The sequence below is a fragment of the Heterocephalus glaber genome, unplaced genomic scaffold, assembly GCF_053883595.1.
Source record: "Heterocephalus glaber isolate CG9 unplaced genomic scaffold, H.glaber_assembly_v1.0 deba00001572, whole genome shotgun sequence".
Classification (NCBI taxonomy): domain Eukaryota; kingdom Metazoa; phylum Chordata; class Mammalia; order Rodentia; family Bathyergidae; genus Heterocephalus; species Heterocephalus glaber.
The window spans coordinates 21,456,653-21,480,179 of NW_028258357.1; the positions used below are offsets into that span (position 1 = coordinate 21,456,653).

A 23,527-nucleotide genomic window follows, 5' to 3' on the forward strand; every position below is an offset into this window, starting at 1 on the left:
TGGCAGCAAGTGCCCTGAAGCATGGAGACCTCCTAGGGCCACAGAATCTAAAAGTCATATTGCAGTTTACCAGTTATGAACTTTTTACAAGGTCAGTCTGGTGGGCCCCAGTAAAAGAAGTGTAACACATTTGTTGTTGGTTCCATTTGTATGACTGCTTGGAGTTTGGCAGCCTCTAGGCAAGAATAAAAAAAAATTTTAAGAAATTGGAGCATGTATAATCTAATCATGTGCACTAGAATGGAAAGACAGGTTGGGGAGAGTCACACTTAGAAACTGAAGCAGTGATTGTAACATGCCAGCTCTTAGACTATTGATGGAGGTTATCTATAAGTCTGATATTTTATCATAAATCTCATAATAGTGGTCTCATAACTGGTGCAGCTGGGAACTGCCAGAAGGGGCCAGTGATTGGAGCCCATTTTTATATCTAACTTTATTACCATGGCATTGCTTTTATACATCTTTTGGTCATTCTTTCCTGCGAGGTATTTAAGACCAAGTTAATGTGAGATCTGTGTCAATCAATATGAACTTCTTGTTATCTATCAAGGTCAGTTAAGTCTTCTCAGGCATAACTTTGGAACTATGTACAGAGCCTCTCAGCTCCTCTGTCAGTGTCAGCCATCAGGATAGGTCATGGCCATGTTTGACCATGTTGTTTTCAGTGAAAGCATGGGAGACTTTCCCCTCTTGGTAAGACTCCTTTGGCACATGGTACATTTGTTGATTTGGTGTCCAACAATCTCCCTGATCAGGAAGTTGGGTGACTTACCAAAGATATAGGTTCCCTCATGTCCTAGATCTTTGTTAACCTTGGAGGGCCAGGGCCAAAATATTGACAATCCTCTTAGCCAAGTTGCCTTTCTAGTTTTGGTCTCCAAACTTTAGTTGTTGAACACCCAGAAGAGAGCAGTAACATTAGCATTGAGGTGAGAGCAGTGAGCTTAACTATAATTTTACCTGAATATCAAGCACTTTGAAATATAAAGTATAGAGGACTGTTATTTTTATCAATCATCATTGTTTTAAAAGTTGAATCCCTGTAGAATCTTCACAACAGCAGTTATATATTATATGGAGAAACTTAAGATTAAGAGCCACACACAATATTTTAGCATGACAATCAAGATGACATTATCCTTGTAACACATTTAAATGTCCATCTTAGTATGGAATAGTCTTTTAGTCAAACATCTCCATCTGATCACAAGACATTAAATGAGACAAAGAAAACTCTTATTTAATTTGTTATCCTTTAATAGGATGTCATTTAAAGAGAATGTACATATCAGCCTATAAATGTACCTTAGAAGTTTATAATATCTAGCATCGAATTTTAGTGTGTCACATTGTTTGGACTGTTTGGTGTCAGAGCACCCCTAAGTGTTGTGACATATATAACATATACATCATATAAGTTTTTAAGAAAAACTATTATTTTGCTGGTTATCTCATGCAAGCTTGACATGTACCTGTTATCGCAAGTAGCTGGAGCACAAGAGAAAGGCAGATACCTGAGTCAAAAAAGATTATTACCGTTATGAATTTTAAAAGATTATTTCCATAAACAATATCTATGAAGACTTGTACACCCAGAAGTCATGAATTTATTTAGTACACCATGAAATAACAATGAGTATCACAGTTGTAGGAAACCCTTTGTCCCTTAATTTAGTTTTATACCAAGAGCATTTTAAATAAAATTTTATTGCTTTCCCACAGAAAAGTCTCTTGACCATGACAACGTAAATGTATCACAATAATATGTTTAGCAATGTTTATTGGGGTATATGTCCCATAAAGCTATGGAAATTACTGAGCTCCCCTTTGTGAACAAGGGCTGGAACAAATATTTCCAGGCAGCTGCTCCTTTATGTGTCTCAATTGTTTTTCTATGCTGAGGGCCCAGCTTTGTGTAAGTGCCTTATAGTAATTTCTAACTAACCTAGCTATCTGCAATAAAAGCACCCAGAATCTGAAAACTAACAACTCAGAGATCAAAGTGGCTGAATGAAGGGCATAAGGAACCACAAGGAAAGGGATAGAGAAAAAGAAGAAAGTAGGATCCATTACTACAAAAGAAATCACTCACTGATGCAGAGGGAGCCTGTGTGGTGGGGCAGCTGTACTCTGAGGTGTAGCAGCAAAAGTAATTTCACTGTATGCTGAGAAACAGAAATCAGACTTGGATCAAAAGAATTTTATGTAATCAGAGACAGCAGTGAGAATAAGAGCAACTGCTTTCCAAGGTGACCCCTCCCAGAGTCAACATTTGGTAAGTGAGGGGGGAATGGAGCCCCCACACAGTCATGCGTGGTACAGAGTGGGTGGGGGCAGCCATCTTGTTACAAAAAAAACCTCAGGGCTTTCTCTCCAAATAGCCCCAGGGCCTCACTGCCAACAGCCAGAGTGAAAGAAGGAAGAGCTCCCTCACAGGCAACTGGACCATAGACTGAGTAAAGATGCTGAAAAGCCAAAGTGGAGACCAGCACTATACAGAATAGCAGTAGCCACTAAGGACTAGAGGTGCCCCCCACACAACCACTGAACTAGTCAGTGGAGAAGAACTGAGGAAGGAGCAGGATCCCAGAGGGACAGAGAGTGCAGCGACCTGGAAGCAGCCTCAGGCTTGGCTCCACCAAAGAATGCCAAAACAGCTAAGAGAGCACTGTGGAAACAGCCTCGGTGGGGAAATGTGTGCAAGCCACCTGAGGAATTTTATTATATTCCTTTTTCTTTGACTCCTGGATTTGTTTTCTGTTATCTGTCTGGTTTTGCATTTTATATTTTTATTGGGGGGTGTTAGTTTTGTTTTTTATTGTTGCTATTGTTTTTTACGTGTCAGTGTGTGTGAATGTCTGTGATTGTTTAGGTTTTTTTACCTTAAGTTTTGTTCTGTTTTATTCATCCTCTCTCTCTCTCTTTCCCAAGGTATCTTTCTTGATTCTATGATATTTTCATATGAGTGAACAGTGTCTCCTGTCTTTCTGGTTCACCTCAATATTCTTTTGCTTTCTCCTGCAGTCTTTTTCTCTTGCCCTTTTCTCCAGTCTCCCAAAACCTGGGTATTCATTCTGTGCCCTCGAGCCTTGCTGCTACTATTCTTCTTTTCACTTATATCTCTGTATTGTCCCCTATCTCTCTCAAATTCCCTCCTACAGGGTATAACCACTCTACTAGGGTGATTTATGTTGGATTGGATATTATTGCATACAAATGCCTGGTTTATATTGGATTTTGTTATAAAAAGTAGAGCTTGCTTATATTGTTAAAGGTACCAAACTAACAGATACCACAGTATGTCAGCTGCTACCTGTGCTGGATGTTACTCTTAATGATAACTGTATTACTTTAGCAAGGATGTCATACCTGTTGTAACCAGAAGTTCTCCTTTAAATGCCAACATTGTGATTGTCTGAGGTCACAACCATCAACTTAGTCCAATATCAAAGGACTGGGTGCTGAGCTAAATAGATACCAACCATGCATCCTTAACAAATTAGGAAGGTAGAATCTCCAGATAGACACAAAAACCAAGAACCACCTGCTGAGAAGACATCCTTGAGGAATAGACACTCCCTAGAGAAACATCAATATAAGTAATAAAGCTATATACCATAAGAAACCTACAAGCAACATCTCAGAAAACAAAATGAAACAAAAAACTAGAAAATGAAAAGACACAGAAGCAAAATACAACCTCAGACAGCCAGCCCACCAAGGATAAGTCCAGGGGACAATGAGATAGAGGGAAATGGAAGCCACTCACTGGATCTTTCTGAATTGATGACTGCAGAGTTGAAAAAACAAATAGATGAGGCTATAGAGAAAATAATCTTCCAGGTAATAAAAGAGATGGCATTAAAATGAAGGACATGCTCAATGAACCTAGAGTATGTACAGATAAAAAAAAACAGAACAGCTTAGGAATACGATGGAAACCATGAACACCCAACATAGAAAAAAAAGGAACGCATGAAACAGATTCAAACAGATATTCAGGAAATTAAAAACTCCATAGGAAGTATTTGTAATTGTTTGAACCAAAATGAGGGAAACAGGCTTTGTGTGAGCAAAAGGTTGGTTTATTCTCCACCAGGGTGAAAATGGGCTGAGATCAAAAAAGATGTCAGCAACTGGCTGGAGAAGAAGCAAAGTTTATAGGACTTGGCGAGGGGTGGTGTCTTAAGGAATCTGGGGGGAATGCTGTGGTCAGGGATCTCGGGACGGTCAGGGCAGGTATGCAGGTAACACTGAACTTCTCTGCAGTGGGGAGATTGCATATCCTATCCTCAATTTTCTTTATGGCCATCTGTTCTGAGGACAGCATGGACCTTTAGTGGTTTCCTGTTGTTTGCTGAAGACAGCATGTTTGCTGAGAAGGTCTCACTCAGGTCAGGCATGACAGTCCCCAGTACTACAAAAAAGAAAGAGAGAAAGAAAGAAAGAAAGAGAGAGAGAAAAATTAGTTGTGCATCCAAGCAAGCCTCACACTTAGCAAGCTGAGGCAGGAGGATCATGAGTTTGAGGCCAGCCCTCGATACACAGTGAGCTCAAGGCCATCCTACAGTATACTGTAACACCCTGACTCAAAAGAAAATTACACAAATATTGAATATTACACAAAGCCATTTGAATAAATTCCAAGTGTTGAAAAACTTACAAGTGTTCAGTGCTTGAGCATTAGAGAATAATTAATGACCAGCACTGGCCATTATATGAGATTGGTTACCACCTAAACAGCAGCTGTTCCTATAGATGTCTGGAGCTTTCTCACAGATGTGCACTAAGTTAGATGTTTAGTTGCCCCTGAGAAGCTTTCCTGTAACAGTAACTGTGGTTTGGGGTATTTATTAGGGATGGGGTCTCACTATGCTGTCCAGGTTGCTCTTGAACTCCTGACTCAGGCAATCTTTGCTTCTCAGGCTCCCAGACACTGAACTACAGGTCTGCACCACCTCATCCAGTGGTTAGAAATCATAGCTTTGGGTTCTACAAAGTCATCTCACAGGCAGTTTTCAGGAAAAGTTATCGTTTTCTTGTTTTGTTTTTGTTTTTCTGAGACAAGGTTGTCACTAGGAGGCCCAGGCTGGCCTCAAACTCCTGATCCTCCTGCCTCAGCCTCCTAAATGCTGAGATTGGTAGTGTGCACAGCTGTGCCCGGCTCCAAAGTCGCCCTTCTCGCTGTTTTCGTGGTACTGGGGGTTGAATACAAGGCCTTGACGCTGAGCTACATCCCTGTCCCTTTTTACTTTCATTTTTTCTGAGTCATTTTTTCTCGCTAAGTTGCCCCAGGCTGGGGTCATCCTGGAAGGTGGGGTCCTCCCTAGGCCCCTCCCCTGTCCCTCAGCTCCTCAACGATTCCCTGGCAGCAGCTCTTTGGACTCTGAGACCCTTGACCTCTCCCAGGTGGGCACAGAACTCCGCGCAGGCTCAGGACTCACCGTGGACTCCAGGGCTCTGCAGGCATTCAGGGGAAAGGGGTGGGGATGCAGGAAGGAGGCTCAGCCCAGGGGGAAACCAAGGTGTGGGTGAGGGGGGCACAGCTCAGTTGTTGAGTAGGCCCGGTAGGCTGACGAGGACGGTTGTACCTACGCTTGGGCCTAGGGCTCAACGGGGAGGTGGGCTGGGTACTGGGCCGGGAGCTGAACCTAGGGCTGGAACTGGGGCTGGGCCTGGGGCTTTGCCCAGGGCTGGGTCTAGGGCTGGGCCGAGATGATGGCCCATTGCTGGACCTCCTGGGAGTCGAAGGCCGGGGCTCATTTCTGCCTTGGCGGTTTCCACATTCACGCATCAGCCCGTTCACTGCGTCCGGGAGAAAACAGCTGGCGAGGCTCGGTTCCCCCCCACTCTCCGCCGGGAAGAGCATGGCTTCGGGCGGCCCTGCGCAGAGAACGCAGATGTGGATCCTCGGAAAGTTACGCAAGTAGATTTATTCTTACATTGTGCTTATTCTGTTGATTTTTGGAGACCTGGTCTCACTGTGTAGTGCAGGCTGGCCTTGAATTGGCTGTTTATTCTTTTCTATGTCCTTAAATTTATTTTTAGAGTCACTGTGACTGTTACAGAGGTGCATCTGAGCCCTAACCACGTGGTTCCCGCGGTGTGGATGGGGACGCCTCTGGAAGCAGGCAGCAGCAGGGCAGGGGCCGGCGGGCCAGCACGAGATATAAATAAATCAGTGAGTTGACAGCTCTTAGCCTCTGTGTGGCCCGTGTCTAGATGTCCTCCCAAAGTCTCATGCACCTCTCTCCCCTCTTTTTCGGAGGTGGCTGAATCTGGAATGTGTGATGCTGGGACTCAGGGCCTGTGATTACTAAACCATTAAACCACCCCGTGTGAGGAAAAACTGGAGGCCGGTGCTTACCTTGCATGTGTGAGGTCCTGGGTTCCAATCCTGGTGTTATTAAAAAAAAAAGCATTAATCAATATTTTCCTCCTTAGTGTTTACTGTTATTTCCTACATAATTCTTTTTCCATATTTCATAACTTACAATCTCATGTAAAACTCTCACCATAACAACATTAATACAGTTAAAGGCACGACTGCATAGATTTTATTCTTCTTCCTTTTTTTTTTTTTTTAGCAGTACCAAACCCTGCAGCTCTCTACTATTACAGGACTCCAGGTCTTGTCCAAGTTCTCGATATCCTGAACAAACAATTGAGGATGCCAAAAAGCATCAACAGGATCAAAGATTGATGCTCATTTTTCAGACAGGGTGTCGCTATGTGGCCCAGGCTGGCCTTGAACTTGCAGTGATCCTCCTGCCTCACGGACCATTCATTTAAAGATTAGTTACAAATATTGAGTCTGTCTGGTTCCTTAACCCATTTCCTAGTTGAGCTGAGAATGCTCACCAGTGGCGCTGTGGCCACAACATTTACCCCAGGATAACTGTGGATCACAATCCCAACCTTACCTCCAAAGTGTGGCACAAAATGTGTCGCTTTTATTGTTATTTTCCCATTGCTCTAGTGTATCTGCCATCTTTGGAAACAAAAGACCCCACTGTACATATAAAATTCTGTATTTCAATTCACAAAATATAGTTAGAATGTGACCATTGAGAATTTAATGAATGCAGGTAGTGAGCTGCAATTTTTTTTCTAAAGGTGAAATTTAAGTCAATGAGTGTGGTGAAGGACAGATCTCCACCCCCTGAAGAGTAGCCAATGGCCAGGTGTCCCTGAAGTGTCTCAGGTGACAGTTGTCCTCAGGTGATGCACAAAACCCATATTCCAGCAAAAGTCCAACCAAGTCAGATTAAAGATGGGGGATGAATGTAATATAGAACAAAATGCAAAATGGTTCTGCCAGGAGTGGGACCAGAGGAGAAAATCAGAATGCTCACAGCAGCACTACCTACAGTAAAGAAGAAAAAGTTAAATGTGTCCATGCATGCACGTGTGAGTCAGTTTTCCCATTGCTGGGACACAATATTCGACTCCCATGACTTAAAGGGGGAGAGGTCACTTGGCTCACAGTTTTGAGGTATTCAGTCCATGGCTGGCTGCTCTAAGGCAGGAGCATCATGGTGGAGGGTGTGGCATAAGACAGCAACTCAGTTCATGGTAGTGAAAAGCAGAGCAAGGATCAGTGGCAGAGTGAACTGGGGAGGGACAGATATAGACCCAAGTTCACACCTGCATGGCCCACCCAGATGTGAGTTTTACTAATCTCCTGGGACACTACCAAGCTGATCATCTTTCCCTATCACAATACTTTTCAGGAGAAAGCTACTGACTATTCACTTTGGATAAAGACAGTGTGCTAACCTAAGATGAAGATACTGCTGAGCCAGTTGAGTGGCACATGCCATAATCCCAGCTACTCAGGAAGCTGAGGCAGGTAGATTACAAGTTTGAGACACCTTGGGCAATTTAGTGAGATGCTGTCTCAAAGTACAAAATCAGAAAGACTTGTAGATAATACTCAGTGCAAAGAACCTGTGTTCAACCCTATGTAAAGCACCTACACCACACACACGCGTGCACGTGCACACACACACACACACACACCTCTCTGAAGACAAATAAACCAAACTTGATGATTTGCTATTCTTCTTTTATGACTATCAACAGAAACTTTATTTCTTATTGATTCCAGGAACAACTGACCGATAGGTGGTATGAAAAAGGAAATGAGGGGCAGAGGGAGAAAGAATCCTATAAAAAGGAAGGGCCAGACTGGGGAAGATGAGAAACATGGACAGGGCACAGGGGAATACTGAATGAAGAGCCGACTGCATGGGGCACCAAATCCAAAATTAGCCCCAGGTGATGGAATGAGTGTCACCTAGCTCTCATGGGTAGGTGAGAGGGAGTCAGTAACACTTAGGGCTATGGGATACTGGGCTTCTGTCAGGAAATTGGGGCTCAGGGCTCAGGCTTCAGGGTGAAGCATGGGGAGCCCAGTCAGGCTGGGTGCAAGAGGAGTGCCCAGGCCCCTCCCTGGGCTTCTCCTTTTGGGGGCACCTCACTGACAAGGCAGAGACATTCACTGGAGTCTGGCTGCAGGTTCTCAGCCTGTCCCTTAGACACACCACCCCAGGCCGAAAAGTTCCCATGGTATTCAGTGGCCAGATCCTCTGGGTTCTTGAGGGTGGAAATCGAGGCACTGTCCGTTCAGGCAGCAATACACAAAGAAGAGGCTAATAATCAATCCCTTGGAGGCAACAAGGACAAGCACAGCTTTTGCTATAAACAACCCTGGATTCTCCTTGGAAGCATTGCTTCCCCAGTGGACTGTGTGGCTCCATTCACTCCAATGCTGAGCACTTCCGTAGAGTGGGTTAAAGCGGCTCCGAACCCGGAACATGTACAGTTCCTACCCATCCACACTAGGAAGGGAGAAGCTCTGTTTGTGATCCACTTGTTGTTCAGTCCAGCTGGTATCCCTGTCTCTCTGATACTGCACCAAATGCTGCAAACAGCAACCCCAGGGGTATCTGTTGTTCCAGCTCAGTTCTAGGTGGTATTCGCTTAGGTTTCGAAGTGTTAGTTTCTCCAGAGCCCAAGGGATCACCAGGTCCTGCAGTTTTAGCTTCTGTTCCATCTGCCTCCTGGGTTCTCGTGGATCCTGGAGCCTGACAATGAATGTTTCATAGAGATGGATCTCGTTTTCTGGCAGCCAACAGCCGGAAGTGATCTCTTTTGAGAACAGATAGTGACCACACTCCTGGACCTTATCAGAGTTCTTGTACCCATATAGCAGAGTCAGGTTGGTAGGCTGGGGCTCAGAGCTTCTCTTCCAAGTGCAATTCATATACTCCCCATTGAATACAAAGCACTGAACCTCTGGGAGTGGCAGGGTGGAAATGTTGAGAGACCCAGGGGTCTCAGAGGTCAAGAAGGAATCAGCTGTGGTGTCTTCATTCCCACTGGGCTTGAGGACCATCGAGTTCAGCCCCAGCCCCAGCATACGTAGCTGCAGGAGGAAGAGGGATCGCAGTGGCAGTGAGGGCTTCAACCTGGCACTTGCTCTTTGTTCCATGCTTTGCTTTCTTAAGTGCTCTGATCACGTTGTTCAGTTGCGGAAGCAAAGAGGTGGGGCCTGAAATCCATCTGGTGGTGCGGATGTGGGAAGGTTTCTGGGAGATGCAAAGTCCTAGTGAGAGAGCAGCAAGTCTGAAGCCAGAGGAGGAGGAGGAGCCCGAGGTCAGGCTGAGGAGAGCAGCAGAATCAGTGAGTCAGCAAGCCAGGCAGCAAGACTGCTCCTCAGAGTCTCCAGGCCTGAGACTCCAGGAACAGGGAGAGTGTGCAGCTTTGCCCTCTGATTATGGACAAAAACTGCAGAGGGGACCAAGGAACCATGTGCTCCAGGCAGGCATGGTGGCCCACACCTGTAATCCCAGCACTCTGGGAGGCTGAGGCAGGAGGATGGAAGTTTCAGCCCCATTTTCACAACTCAGCTACTTAGCAAGACCCTATCTGAAACTAAACATTTTTAAAAATATCAAGGGTGTATGTAGCTCAGTGTGAAGGCCCTGTGTTCAAGCCAAAGTATCAAAAACAAGACAAAAAATGTGCAAATAATACAAACATTATACTGAAATTCTTTCATTTGGCCAGGATGGTGGCAGACACTTTTAATACCAGCCCTTGGCAGGCTGAGGCAGGAGGATCACTGCAAGTACAAGAGCAGCTTGTGCTCCAGAGCGAGGTCACAGCGACCTGAACCACACAGAAGGCACAGCCTCAAAAACAATAAGAATGCTGGACTTTCATGCACTCCTACCTGTCTTTCCCACACAGTTTTTTTATTTGTGCTGCTCCTGGGGATTGAACCCAGACCTCACACATGCGAGGCAAGTGCTCTCCCACTGAACTACATCTGCAGCCCTTGTTCAGAATTTTATGTGGAGACATTATCTCATCAAGTGGCCCAGGCTGTCCTGGAACCTGCAGGTCTCTATCCTTAGCCAGAGCTCTCTTTCCCTTTGACTCTGCCAAGACAGCCCACAGCATCCCTAGTCATGAACCCCTCTTTCTTTTTATCTTCCTATATCGTTCACTCTGGCCTTGAACATAGTGTGTAGCCCAGGCTGGTCTCAAACTCATGGCGATCCTCCTGCCTCGGCCTATGGAGTATTGGGATTACAGGAGCGAACCAGTGTACCCAGCTAATTCCTGTTTCTTTGGCTGAGAACACAGAAGATATTGGGAGCAAGGCGGCTGCAGAGAACAGGCACAGGAAGAGCACCCTTGGGCTGCCTTGTCCCTCTCTGTCTTGAGGGGACAAGTGGCCAAAGCTGCTGGTTAGGTCACTGTGCCTCCATGCTGCTTGGAGTTTTCACTCTGAAATAATTTCACATTCACAGAAAAGTTCCAACACAAGCACAACTGTGTCGATTCAACAACAGGCACCTTTTGCTGTCCTGCTTTTTCTGTTTGTCATATGTTCTTTGTTTTGATACAGGTCCGTGGTGAGTTGCCCAGGCTGGACTTGAATTCAAGATGTTCCTGGCTCCCTCAGGAGGACCTGGGCTGACAGGCAGAGGCCACTGCTCCATGCTGCTCTGTCATGTTTTCTATCCTTCTCTCTTTACTCTAATCACAAAGGAATCATTCAAGGGTGAGTCTTAGAATGCATATCTGTTTGACACTGAATACATCAGTGTGAAAGCCTAGGCATGAAAATATTCTCTTGTGCATAAACAGTATAATGATCAAAGGCAGAAAATACAGCATGAACACAGTACCATTAGGGGACCCAGGATCTGCATTTCAACTTTAGCCACCTGAGTAACATCCTGCTTAGTTTTTATCTCACTTTAGGGCAGCGTCTTAGTCACTTCCTCATATCTGAGATACGATCACGGACACCCCCAGCTTAAAGGAGTGGAGGTTTCTTTTGACTCACAGGTTTAGAAGTCCAGGTCCTTGCGTGGTCAGTGTTTCCCAGGGAGAAGGGCGAGGTGGAAGGGCCTGGGAGGAGGAGAGCTGCTCACAGCAGGTTGGCCAGGAAACGGAGAGAAGGAGGAGCAGGAGGAAGATAAACCCTTCCAGGCCACGCCCCAGGGACCGCCTCCCGCCAGGCCCCGCCCCTAACAGCGCATTCGCTGGTGAGGGCTGAATGGGTGGATCCCCTGAGGAGTATACGCTTCCCAGGAAGAAGTCACCTCCCCAAAGCCCTGCCTGTGAACATAGGAGAGTTTAGGGGGACACCCTGGAAGTAATCCATAACAGGCACCCAGTCTTCTCCAAATTGTGTGAGGCCTCCATGGTCTTTATGGGTTTTCCCATACCGAGGATCAAACCTATTGAAGGCGGGCCCTTAGCCCTGACCTACATACAAACCTCTTCTTATTTTTTACTTTGAGAGAGGATCTCACTCAGTTGCTAAATTGCCCAGGCTATGAATTATAGCCTGGGCTACATAGTGAGCTCAAGGTCAGCCTAAACCAGTAGCAAGAACCTATGTCAAAAACTATAGAAACATATTTTTAGAAGACACAAGGAAAATCATAGCTAAATATTAAAATAATTTCCCCCAGCTTGGCTTGAACATGGGATACTCCTGCCTCAGCCTCCAAGAGTGCTAGGATTGCTGGCAAGCAGCACCATGCCCAGCATGACTTTGAAATTTTTGAAAAAGTCAGGCCAGAGAATTTTAAGTGTGCCTCCATTGACAGCAACCTGGTATTTCTGCATTAAAAAAAAGAGGAAGGAGGAGGAGGCGGAGGAGGAGGAGGAGGAGGAGGAGGAGGAGGAGGAGGAGGAGGAGGAGGAGGAGGAAGAAGACAAGGAAAATCCTAGCTAAAAATTTGAAAAAATTAATTTCCTAGACTGGTTTTCCTCTTCTGTTCCTCCTGCCTCAGCCTCCTAGAATGCAGGGATGACAGGCTGCACCAGCACACCCAGCATGACTTTGAAGATTTTGAAGAAGACAAGCCACAGCAATTTTAGCATATTCCTCAGTTGAGGTCTCCCTGGTACTTCCCATGATCAGATTCAGGCTGTACGTTCCTGACAAGCTCCTGCAGATGACACTGAGTCCTTCCATGGGGTCACAGAGGGAGGCAGCTGGTCAGATGTGCCTGGTCCTGGGGAGATTAACGCTGACCACGTGGCCAAGGCAGTGTCCTGTGAGGTCCCGCAGTGTGAAGCTGCTCCTTCCTTCTCTGTGGGGGACAGGCATCCCAGGGCAGATGTCTACACACACGGTCCTCATCAGAGGTCATGCCCTAGCTCTTCCCTGTATTAAGGATTCCCTCTTTCCTGTCTTCTGTATGTGTCAGCTGATATTCTACTCTGAGACAGACAGAGCTTTCTCTTTCCCTGTTACTTCTTTATTCATATCAGCCTTTTGTTTCGATGTTGTGAGACAGACTCTCACCATGCAGTTCAGGCTGACCCTGACCTCACTATGTGGTCCGGGCTGGCCTAGAACTCATGATCCTCCTGCCTCAGCCTCTGAATGCTGGGATCACAAGCGAGGGCCACCATGCCTGGCTCCCAGGTCATATTCCTGTGCTGTGGGACAGACACAGCCTCAGGCAGGGGCACTGTGGAGGCTCCGTATCAGGCCTGCTTGTTCCCAGAGTCTAAATTCCAGGACCCAGGTGCAGCCCGCCCCATGGGAATCCCAATGGGACCCATGAGGTCTTCTCCAGGCCTGGGCCTGGTTCATCCCACATTGTGCATGTGAGGACTCTGCAGTGAGATCGCCCTTGGTGCTCAGCCCATCCCTGGGACCTGCAGTGGTGCGGGCTTCACAGCACCTTCAGCCTTGGCATGGGGAGGGCAGTGGTCTGCAGGACGTTGTGGAGGCCGTCGAGGAGCTCAGGGGGCAGCACCAGCATCACATTCCCGCTCAGGGTCCCAGGGCCTGGACACTGCCAGGAGCCTCCTCATTAGCACGCATTTCGTTTCTAGAAGACAATACATCTCCTAGATACAAACATGTGAATTTACCCCAGGGCCAAAATAGATGAAGACCAAACCACAATAAAAATTCTGCTACAATGACATCCTGATTTTCAGCACTAAGCAGACAGGTCTCTAGATGTAAAATAGTTTTGATTTGCCAAGTCCTGATTGCATTAACCAGATAGCGGTGCCTAAGCATGTGGGAGCCAGGTAAGAGCAATCTGAAAGCTCACCAGCAAACAAGTTGGTTAGGCTCCTGAACATAAAGGGTGAAGCTGAAAGTATAAGAATAAAGGTTTGGAAAATACTGGAACCTATAAAATCTCAACTGTGATGGTGTGTAGTGGACATTACCATGCTATGCTGATTTTCTCTGCACCTTCCCCTCTCACTGCAGCTCTGCCTTCTGGGTAGAATTTGCCCCAGGCGTCTCCAGCTACACTTGTGGGATCCCCATAAATAGCATCATCTGTCCCCCAGGTTCCCCTAGTTCAAGGGAGGGTCTGTGACCCAACTCCTGATTTACATTGTTATCATTTGGATTACTGTGTGTGTGTGTGTGTGTGTGTGTGTGTGTGTGTGTGTGTTAGTGGGCATTGAACCAATGGGCTTCAGAGTGAGCTAGCTTCCTAGTTCTTGGCTTTGTTTTTGAAACAGGTCCTGGCTAAGTTGCTAAGTTGCTGAAATTGGACTCGAACTTGCAATCTCCCTGCCTCAGCCTCCCAGAGTGCTGGAAGAGCGGGCATGAGCCATTGTGCCCAGTTATATTAAAACCTTATTTCCTTCATTTCCAATAGTTTGAGAACACTTCCACGTTAACACCCAATTAGCACCCAGGTACAACTTCCATTCTCTTAGAGTTTGAGCTTCTCTTAGTGACCATGTTTTGTGGTTTATATCTAGGTGTCACCCCATAGCCCCATGTGCTCACAGGTGGGCTTCGGGGAGATGACTGGATCATAGGAATGTGGCACTAGTCAGTGGCTCAGTCCACTGGTGCGTTTATAGCTGAATGTGATTTGGGAGGTGCATCCTGCAGGGAGGAGGTGGGCCACTGAGATGTGGCCTGGGAGGACAGAACTCCCGGTTTCCTTCTGGGATTTCTCTACTTCCTGCCCCCACGCCATAGCTCTTTCTCCTCCACTCTGCCCCTCTGCCTTGGAGCCAGCTGACTATGGACTGAAACCTCTACAAACCGTGAGCCAAAATAAATGTCTCCTCCTTAGATGCTTGTCTGTCGGGTTTGTATCTCAACCCTAAGAAAGTAACTAAGGCAGTGTGCTTCTGGGATTAGGATACAAATACACTGTTCCTCCTCTTCTCCTTTTGAGGGAAGCCAGTTGACAGGGAACAGAAGTTTGTCTCCAAGCTGGGTAAAGCCCCAGATGCCTGGAATCCTAATACTCTGGGGGGGCTGAGGCAGGAGGATTTCATACTCAAGTCAGCCTGGGCAATTTAACAACTTAGCAAAACCTCATCTCAAAATTTAACAAATAAATAAATAAGTGCAAAAAGGGATGGGGATGTAGCTCAGGGAAAAGGCCTTGGGTTCAATCCCCAGTAGGAGGAAAAACAAAAATTGGCTTCCAGCCCCATGCAGGGAGGAGCTGAGACTGCTCCAACACTCCCAGGAGCGGATCCTGCCAGCTCCTGTCAGAGCCGGAAGCAGGTCCTCAGCCATGGGGGCTTTCAGGTGACCACAGTTCCCCGATGGCTGCCCACAGCCATGGAGCATTTGCAGCCAGAGGCACACAGGCTTCTGGCCACAGCAACTGTGAGGTAAGTGTTTGCTGTGTAAGTCCTGAGGCTGGGGGTCCTTCATTCCATTGCAGTAGATAAGACAACCCTGCAGGGAAGGAAGGAGGGAAAGGTTAGCACAGAGCCCCTTGGCAAGGAGCGTGTGGTCTGCTGTGGAACATCAGGGCAGCCAGGATGGCTTGGACAGAAGGGAGGGAAGGGGCAGAGGGGCTCAGAGCAGCCAGGAGCAGGGTTAGCAGGATGCAGGATGGGCTGGACTTCATTCTTTTTTTTTTTTTGGTACCGGGGATCAAACTCCGGTCCTTGCGCTTTCGAGGCAGGCGCTGGAACCACTGAGCTAAATCCCCAGCCCGAGCTGGGCTTCATTCTAAGCTAAATGTGGGACATGAGCAGGTTTGTGACAGAGGAGCGACAGCTTGGGACTTAAGCTTTCAGCAGGACCCAGGGAGGGGAGGGTCAGGAGGCGGGTGGCTGGCTGCAGCGGTGGTCCTGGTAGGCGGTGGAGGCAGTGAGAAGAGCACTTCACATTACTCATTTTCTCAGATGCTGTGCAAACAAAACACGGTAACACTGTAAATGTGCTCGGCGTGGTGCTTGGTACACAGGAAGCCCTTGGTAAATGGCAGCTGATCTGCAGCTGAGACAGGGCCAGCCGTGGGGATGGAGTGGGGTGAACCCGTCTAGTTAGGCAGGCAGAGCCTCAGGGCCAGCCGTTGAGTGCTGGGTTCAGGATGAGTGAGAGCTGAGGAGAAAGAGGCTCTGCTCACTATGAGTAGGAATCGTGGGGTTGATGGTCCTGGGTGGGTTCCTCCACCAGTGAGTTTATAGCTGAATGTGCTGTTGGGAGGTGGGGTCTGGAGCAGAGCTGGTCACTGGGCAGTGACTCGGAAAGGTCTGCCTGCGTCCCGGCTCCTCCCTTCACTCCTTTCCTGGCCGCCGTGATGTGAGCGGCTCTCCTCCGCCAGGCCCCTCTGCAGTGCCCTTTCTGCTTTGGAGCCGGCCAGCCCTGGACTGAACCGGGAGCCACAGTAAACCCCTCCTCTTCCGAGTGCAGGCATCAGGTATTTTGTCCCAGTGATGAGACAGAGCCTGAGAAAGGGCGATTGAGCCAAGAGGAACTGCTATAGACGGGCTCGGGGACGGGGAATGAAAATGAACTGCTTAGGGCGCCCACGCCTGCCAGTGCAGGAAGGAATCAGACCGCAGCCTAACCCTCGGCTTCTCCGGTCAGCGAAGGAACAGGCGTGACTTCATCACTCAGTGTGCTCCTTAGACCACCAACCATCCAGGCTGCGCATCATCATGGTGCACTTCAAATTCACTCTGTCATTTTACCACTTCCTGTGATCCCCCGGGAGACATAAACCTCGGGCTGGTAAGAGCTTCTTCGAACCTTTGAACCTGTGGCCCAGCGTGACCCGGGAGGTCTGAATCCTGGCAGATATTTGCAGAATGACGCGTGTGTGCATCTGAGTCCGGGCAGAAGAGGGACGGGGTGGGGGTGGGGTGGACACCTTGTCAGCTTCTCAAGAGGCTTGCGATTGACAGCACTGCTACTGAGACCAATAGTAACCGTATGGGGAAACAGAGTCAGTCCAGGAAAACTACTTGGGTCTGCCATTTCATTTATTAAAATAATTTGATAAAGCGATATGCTAAAGCACATGAACCCAGTTTAAACACTTCACCGAAAAGCAGTTGCTCATCATCAGGCCTTTGCGATCTTATTAAATATGCCATGTCATTTTGGTCCGGTGAATATTCATTCCGACTGGAATCTCTGATGGTAAATGAGCTACAGTAGAATAAAAAATACTGTCAGCAAACACAAATTTTTTTTATTGTACTAGGGATTGAACCCAAGGCCTTTGCACAGAGCCATGTCCCAACTCAGTTCATTTGTTGTTATTTTATTTTTTTAAAAGGGCTGAGTTACCCAGGTTGGCCTCACACTTGGGGTCTCCTGCCTCAGTCTCAGGAGTAGCTGGGATTAGACTGTGCAGCCCTGCTCCAAGCTTAGGCAGAATTTTCTGTTGATCTTGCCAGGATCCAAGCCGGTATCCTTCCCTTTGAGAAGGTTTTCCGCTGTCATTTTGTTGTTTATTGATTCCCCGAGTCTTCTATGTAATGAGCACTCCCCAGGGGCTCCTTCAAAGCCAGAGAAATAAGAATGCTTCCTGAAAATGTACTTTTAAAGGAGGACTAATAGGAGTTAATTGAGCCGGCCATTTCCGGGAATCTTCTGTGATTCCGGAAATCCCCTTGTGGCTGTGTCACAGGTCAGTGGTGGGAACCTACTTGCCTACCCACTTTTTCCTGACAGGGGAAATGTCCTGAGCCCCACAGTGACTGAGCCCTGGCACCGTGTTAAGTGTGTTGTGTCCATTACCTCCTGGAATCCAGGCAGCACCCAGGGACATGGGGGCTTTGCCTCCCTTTCACAGACCCCCACCCTAGCTTCAGAACTATGATGTGTAACTAACTTGCTCGGGCTACACAGCCAGGAGGCAGCAGAGCCAAGGGTAGAAACATGAGAGGTGAAAGGTCCTTTGAAGGACAGGAAGCTGCCGAAGGAAAATCAACCCTTCTGACACCACGCCTTCTTGTCAGGCCATGGCGTTCCCCGACTCCTGCTGCCCTGGGAGAATGGATGGAGGAGAAAAACAGTGTATGAACTCACGATTACTGAAAGCAGGCATGGAAGACTAAGCCATCTAGGTAGCCAACGTATCTTAGTAGATTTTTAAAATAGTGATGGAGAAAAACATTATTGCCTTGAATATTCGTCGTAAGTCTCTGAGGAAGACTTCCCATCCCTGTAGTACACACAGGAAGCCAGGGCTCTGAGATGCGGCCTAAATGATTCCCAGAGTTGCACAGATGGTGGAATGGCCTGCTGTGAATCTAGTTCAGCCTTCAGAGGCTTTCTGTTCTTTATCTCACTGTAAAATTCACTTTAAAAGCTGTTTGCTAGAATTTAAACCACACGGGGCCAAAGATCATGTCGTTAATTTCTGTACACTCAGAAGGTAAACAGCACCTCTCTGGCAGGTAAATACTCAAGCAGTATTTGTGGGCCAGTCATCCAGCATGAGGATTAACAAGCAGAACAGCAAAGGCACAAAGACGCATCTTAACCCAATACAAAATCAGAACCGCCTTCACAACCCTTCCGGTTGACTGCTCCTGGAAAGTAGCATTGTGGAAAAGCCTTTTCACAACCCACATCTATGGCTCAGATGTTAAAACCTGCAGGCACACAGAGTCTGACAAAGGCACCATGTGCATCCAGCTGCAAGAGGCTGACATTTTCAAGTGGACACCAGGGGTCGGTGAGTCTTTGTTGGAAAAGGTACGTGGGTGTCTTAGAAATGTGCGCACCATACAAGGCAGTCAAACTCATCAACTGCAGATCACTTGAAGGTAGGAAATGTGGATCAGATAATACCCAGGCACATGTGTAAATGCTGATAGTGGCCTGGCCCTCCCTGTCCACCACGGATGTGTTTTTAGGCTTGTGGCTGGGCCCTCCTGCCTCTTGTGGACAGGTGAGAAGCCAAGGTCTCCAGGCAACCACACTGCCTAGTACTCCAGCGTTACTGTCTTGGTTTTGAGGTATTCATTTAGGGCTTCCTCACCTAGGGAAAAGAAGAGCAGTTGAAGAACTGTGTTCAAAGGTGGTATGCTGTGACCAGATGCTGGATAGTTGAGGTGGAATGTGGCCAGAGTGCTTCTCAGATTATCTATTTATTTGGGGTTTTTTTCTCTTATGAGTCTCACTTCGTAGTTCAGGGTGGCCTTGAGCTCACTATGAACCCCAGGCTGGTCTCAAACTCATAGAGAGCCTCCTGTCTCAGCCTCCTGAGTGCTGGGATTATAGCATGCACCACCACACCCAGCTGTTGTTTAACATTTTTTAAAAGGCAGTACCCTTATGAGTCCAAATATAACTGCCAGGCAGGAAGTGCCCTTCAGAACTGCCCATGAGGGGGTTTTCTGCCATGTGGCAACAGGGATGCGTGGCAGGCAAGCAGACCCTCCTTACCTAAGTCTTTCCCAAAGCCAGACTGCTTTACTCCGCCAAACGGGGCCGCCACGTCGGTCTTGTTGTATGTGTTAATAAACACGGTCCCTGCTTCGAGTTTCTCACTCACATACATGGCTTTGTTTATGTCTCTTGTGAAAACCCCTGAGGCCAAACCATACTCAGTGTTATTTGCTCGCTGTAGCACACCATCAATGTCCCTGCAAGATGTTTTAGGGAAGACAAGAAAACTTCATTAAATACTATTGGGCGTGGTGGCACACACCTGTAATCCCAGCATTCAGGAGGCTGAGGCATGAGGATCACTGTGAATTTGAGGGCAGGCTGAGCTCCATGGTTAATTCGAGGCCAGCCTGGACTACATAGCCAGACTCTGTCTCAAAAAACAAAAAATTAAAATAAAATAAAAACTTCATTCAATGTAATTCAAAGTGCTCCACTGTATGTTCTAACATTTTTCCTCTCTGGGATAGAGCCAGGAAAATTTCCCTGCCACCTGCCTAAATGTATATAAACAAAATGCCCCAGCTGACCCTGAAAGCCCCAGGGAAACATCATAACTGTAATAGTTCAGTTTGTCTGTATCTATCATGCATGCCTTTTATGAGTAAATTTTTTTTTCTGGTACTGGGGATAGAACTCAGGACCTTGCAATTGCAAGGCAGACACAATGCCACTGAGCTACATCCCTGGCCCTGTGCAATGCCTTTTAAAATCAAATCTAATGTCATCTTGCAGTCTTTTTCCGGGTTATCCAGCACACCTTTCCCACCCTCCCCTCTCCTCTGTGCCCCACTTTGGGACTTTTGGAGCATCCTGTTCCTCCCACATCTGGGTTCTGCTCTCTGGCTCCCCCCTGGGGTGTCAGGGCCTCACTAGTTCAGGGCAGAGGAGAGGGAGAAGGAGCCTGAGCAGCCACCTGGTGAGCCTGCCAGATGCTGCCACTGCCCCTTCCCTTCATTTATTACGGGGTGAGGGGGACAGAAACAACAAAAGGACTCATCTCAGCACAACAAAGATGGAATGAGCTAATGGTGCTGGGAGCACAGCAGGTGCTCAATGGAAGTCAGCTCTACTACAGGAACACGTTCCTCCAAATTCACTGTTTAGGTATAGCAAGCTCTGCAGTTCCTGTGTTTATGATCTGCCTTATCTAAACTGGAGGATGGGCACTCCCAAAGGATAAAGAGAACATGACATCTTATACCATGATGTCCTGTCATCAAGTGAGAGGGCATTGATAACATATGCTTATTTAATAAAAGGAGGACAGTGTAATCCCTTAAAGAGGCATGGTCATCTCTCTGCCTTTTGACCTCATATACACTTGTCCTTCAGTGTCTGAAAGAGTGGTTCTGGGACCCCTGTAGATACCTAAATGTGTGGATGCTCTCATTTTCTAGTCCCTTTATAAATGGCACAGCTTTTGCGTCTAACCTGTGCACATCCTGCTATATACTTCGCAGAATCTCTAGATCATTATACAGTAGCATACAATTAAATGTGATATAAATAATTGTGGTATTGCATTGTTTACAGAATAATGACAAAAATGTTTGTCTACGTTCAGCACAGATAACAATTTTTTTAAATATTGCCACTCTGAGCTTGGCTGGATTGCAGATGTGGACCTGGGATGGGAGGGCAGCTCAGTGTGTGTCTGAAAGTTGGAGGAGAGCCCAGGTCCAGCGAGCTTGCTACAGCCTGTCTCCTTCTCAGTGTACACCTAATGCTTAAAAATGCACGCATTTTCTGAAATGTGGCCACAGAATGCCAGCCATATGTTCTATCTGCTGCCCCACGAAAGACAGTCTGTTCCAAGACTAGAGGGAAAAGGAGTTGTGGTGTATTGTGGAGAAACAGGATGGGTCTCACCACAGTGCCTGCTGGAGGATATACAGAGGTCATCTGAAATGTACACAGTTTCAAACTTGCACAGGAAATTTGCAAACTAACTTGGAAAGAACCAAGATTCGTCAAACTCACACGTCTGGATGCATTGCACACGGTAGGGACACGCACATTTACAGAGTGGACAGAGGCAGAAAGCTGGCTTAGGACATCCCACTGAGCACTGTTGTCATGCTATAGCTCTGTGGTGCACTAGAATCACAGCAAGCATCGTGGTGACAGCGGCCAGAAAATGCTGACTTCCTTCATCCTCAGAATGGCCCCAGAAGGTAGACATGATTATTAACTCAAGTTTCTCAAGAGAAAAAACTGGCTGGTGCTCCAAGAGGAAGGAAGGAGGGAGAGGGCCCAATCTCCCCAGTGGCCAACCCTGACTTCCCACTCTTTCCTCTCCTCATTAGAAGGAGAGCTCCATGAGGATGGGAGCCTCAAAATGCAGCCGAGAGGTCTGTACGTGTAACACCCAGGTTGTCCTTCACGGGATTTACAATGACAGCAACACGGTGGCAGGCGTCCTTGGGTCAGTGTGACAAAGGCTCCTCGCTACCGCCCAGCTCCTCACAAATCTGACAACTGTGTCTATCCATGTCTAGGAGTCTCTCCAAATTTTGAATTCATTCTTTTCCAACTCATTACTGGTGAAGGAAACCCAAAGCCATTCTAGAGAATTTTGTGCAGTCTTCCCTCGAGTTCAGTTTCATGAGCTCAGTTACTACATGGTCCTCTTCCACACAGTGAACACAAGGGACAGCTTTGTGTCCTATGACAACCAGCATAGCATTTACAGTTCATAGTGACCATGGACACTTTTTTTCCTGTTTTTTTGAGACAGGGTCTGGCTATGTAGTTCAGATTGGTCTTGAACTCATTATGTAGCCCAGGCTGGCCTCAAGGTCATGGTGATCCTCCTGCCTCAGCCTCCCCAGTGTTGGGATCACAACCATGTCTGGCTGATCATGTCTATAAAGAGCTGAGCATCAGGCTTCTGGGGGCATAATCTTCTATGATAGTGGCTCCCTTTCTTTGGGAAAATCAGATTTTCCACAGAAATATAAATGTGAAAACTAACCCTGTTTGTTCTCAGTATTTTGCCTTGGACCACAGACATTTCAAAGGTTGCCTGCACAAAAACTAAAATTTAGTCAGCTGCATCATGTCAGCCATTTAGTGTAAAGTGAGAAGCAAAAATATATTAGGTTCTACAACCGGTCAGCAAAAACAGATGCTTCTAATTATACAATTAAGCTAATTATTCTGGGATGGAGAATGACACATTCATTGATTTCAAACAGGACAAGGCGGGGGTATCTAATTCCATTGTGCCTGAAGAACATACCCATTTTGGAACTTGGAAATGATCATAATGGGTCCAAAGGACTCCTCTTTGGCGAGGAACATGTGGTCTTCCACATCTGTGAACACAGTCGGTTCCATAAAAAAGCCTTTTCGGAAATAAAAAGTAAAGAATGTCAATTATAGGTTAAATCATTTTCAATCAATAGTTCTTTCATTTAATTACATTACAGTTTCCCTCTGGCTCAGGAAAGCCAAGACAAGGTTCACATCTCTACTGAGCCCTGGGATTCCTAGGTTATCTTTAATGTATTCATTATGAAAATTTCAAATATGTGTAAAAGTTAAAATAATATAATAGTAAAATAAATATTCGTGTTTTGCTGTGTTTGATTTACCTTGACCTTGATGAAATATCTTAAAGCAAGATCCCAATGTAATTTTCACTCCCAAGTACTTCAATGCAAATCAGTTAAAAATCAGGACTTTTTTATATAATCACAATATGGCATCACACTGAACAAAATTTATGCTCATTCTTTACTTGTAGTTTATATTTTTACTTTTATTGTTTTTTAAATTAATTTTATTGGTACATTTTAGGTATACAATATACTGACATTCATCATTGGAAATGTGCACCTTTACATAATCTCTCTTGGTTCTTAAAGATTAGGAAGTCTTTTTTTGGGGGGGTACCGGGAATCGAACTCGGGACCTTGCGCTTTCGAGGCAGGTGGTGGCACCACTGACCTAAAGCCCTGGCTTTACTTTTATTGTTTGAAAATGTCTTTTTTTACAATGAGTTTGTTTGAATTAGAATTCACATAAGTTCTACACATTGGTGGTTAGATTTCTCGAATGTCTTTTAATCTGAATATTTCTGGCTTTGCCTCTGTTTATTTTTTTAATGCCATGACTTCTTGAAGGCATAAAAAAGGGGGAGGTGTCCAGTAGCATGTCTCACATTTTAAATCTGTCATTCCTTCCTTGGGGTGGTACTTGTTTCTCTATGCCATATATATATTTCTTTCTTCACTTTTTTACATACAATGTAAAATCTACCATCTACCAGTCTAAGCGAACCGCTCTTTGTTAATAAACGTTTTCACAATGGGGTGAGACCTTGGCCACCGTCCATCT

The 23,527-nt window shown here is 46.4% G+C and overlaps 1 protein-coding gene, 1 long non-coding RNA gene and 1 pseudogene across 4 annotated transcripts in view; all 3 read right to left on the minus strand.

Annotated features, from left to right (window-relative positions):
• Positions 1-5,598: 5,598 nt before the first annotated feature.
• Positions 5,599-11,473, minus strand: LOC110349166 (uncharacterized). The gene is made up of 3 exons (XR_002394967.2): positions 11,369-11,473; positions 6,371-6,400; positions 5,599-5,886 (listed from the first exon to the last, which is right to left on the minus strand). It is a non-coding gene; the product is annotated as an uncharacterized LOC110349166 (long non-coding RNA).
• Positions 8,707-9,659, minus strand: LOC101701698 (cytokine receptor common subunit gamma pseudogene; annotated as a pseudogene).
• A 5,244-nt stretch (positions 11,474-16,717) lies between the features above and the next one.
• Aldh1l2 (aldehyde dehydrogenase 1 family member L2) overlaps positions 16,718-23,527 on the minus strand; it is a 50,035-nt gene continuing 43,225 nt past the window's right edge. The window contains exons 21-23 of one of the 3 annotated variants that reach the window (XM_004844816.4): positions 22,428-22,533; positions 19,181-19,380; positions 16,880-18,773 (exon numbers count right to left, since the gene is read on the minus strand). In XM_004844816.4, coding sequence (XP_004844873.1) covers positions 18,718-18,773; positions 19,181-19,380; positions 22,428-22,533 — 362 coding nt within the window. In that variant the 3' untranslated portion in view covers positions 16,880-18,717. Of the gene's footprint in view, positions 18,774-19,180; positions 19,381-22,427; positions 22,534-23,527 lie in introns of all 3 variants that reach the window. The other 2 variants (XM_021258385.2, XM_004844817.3) reach the window with 2 other exon arrangements.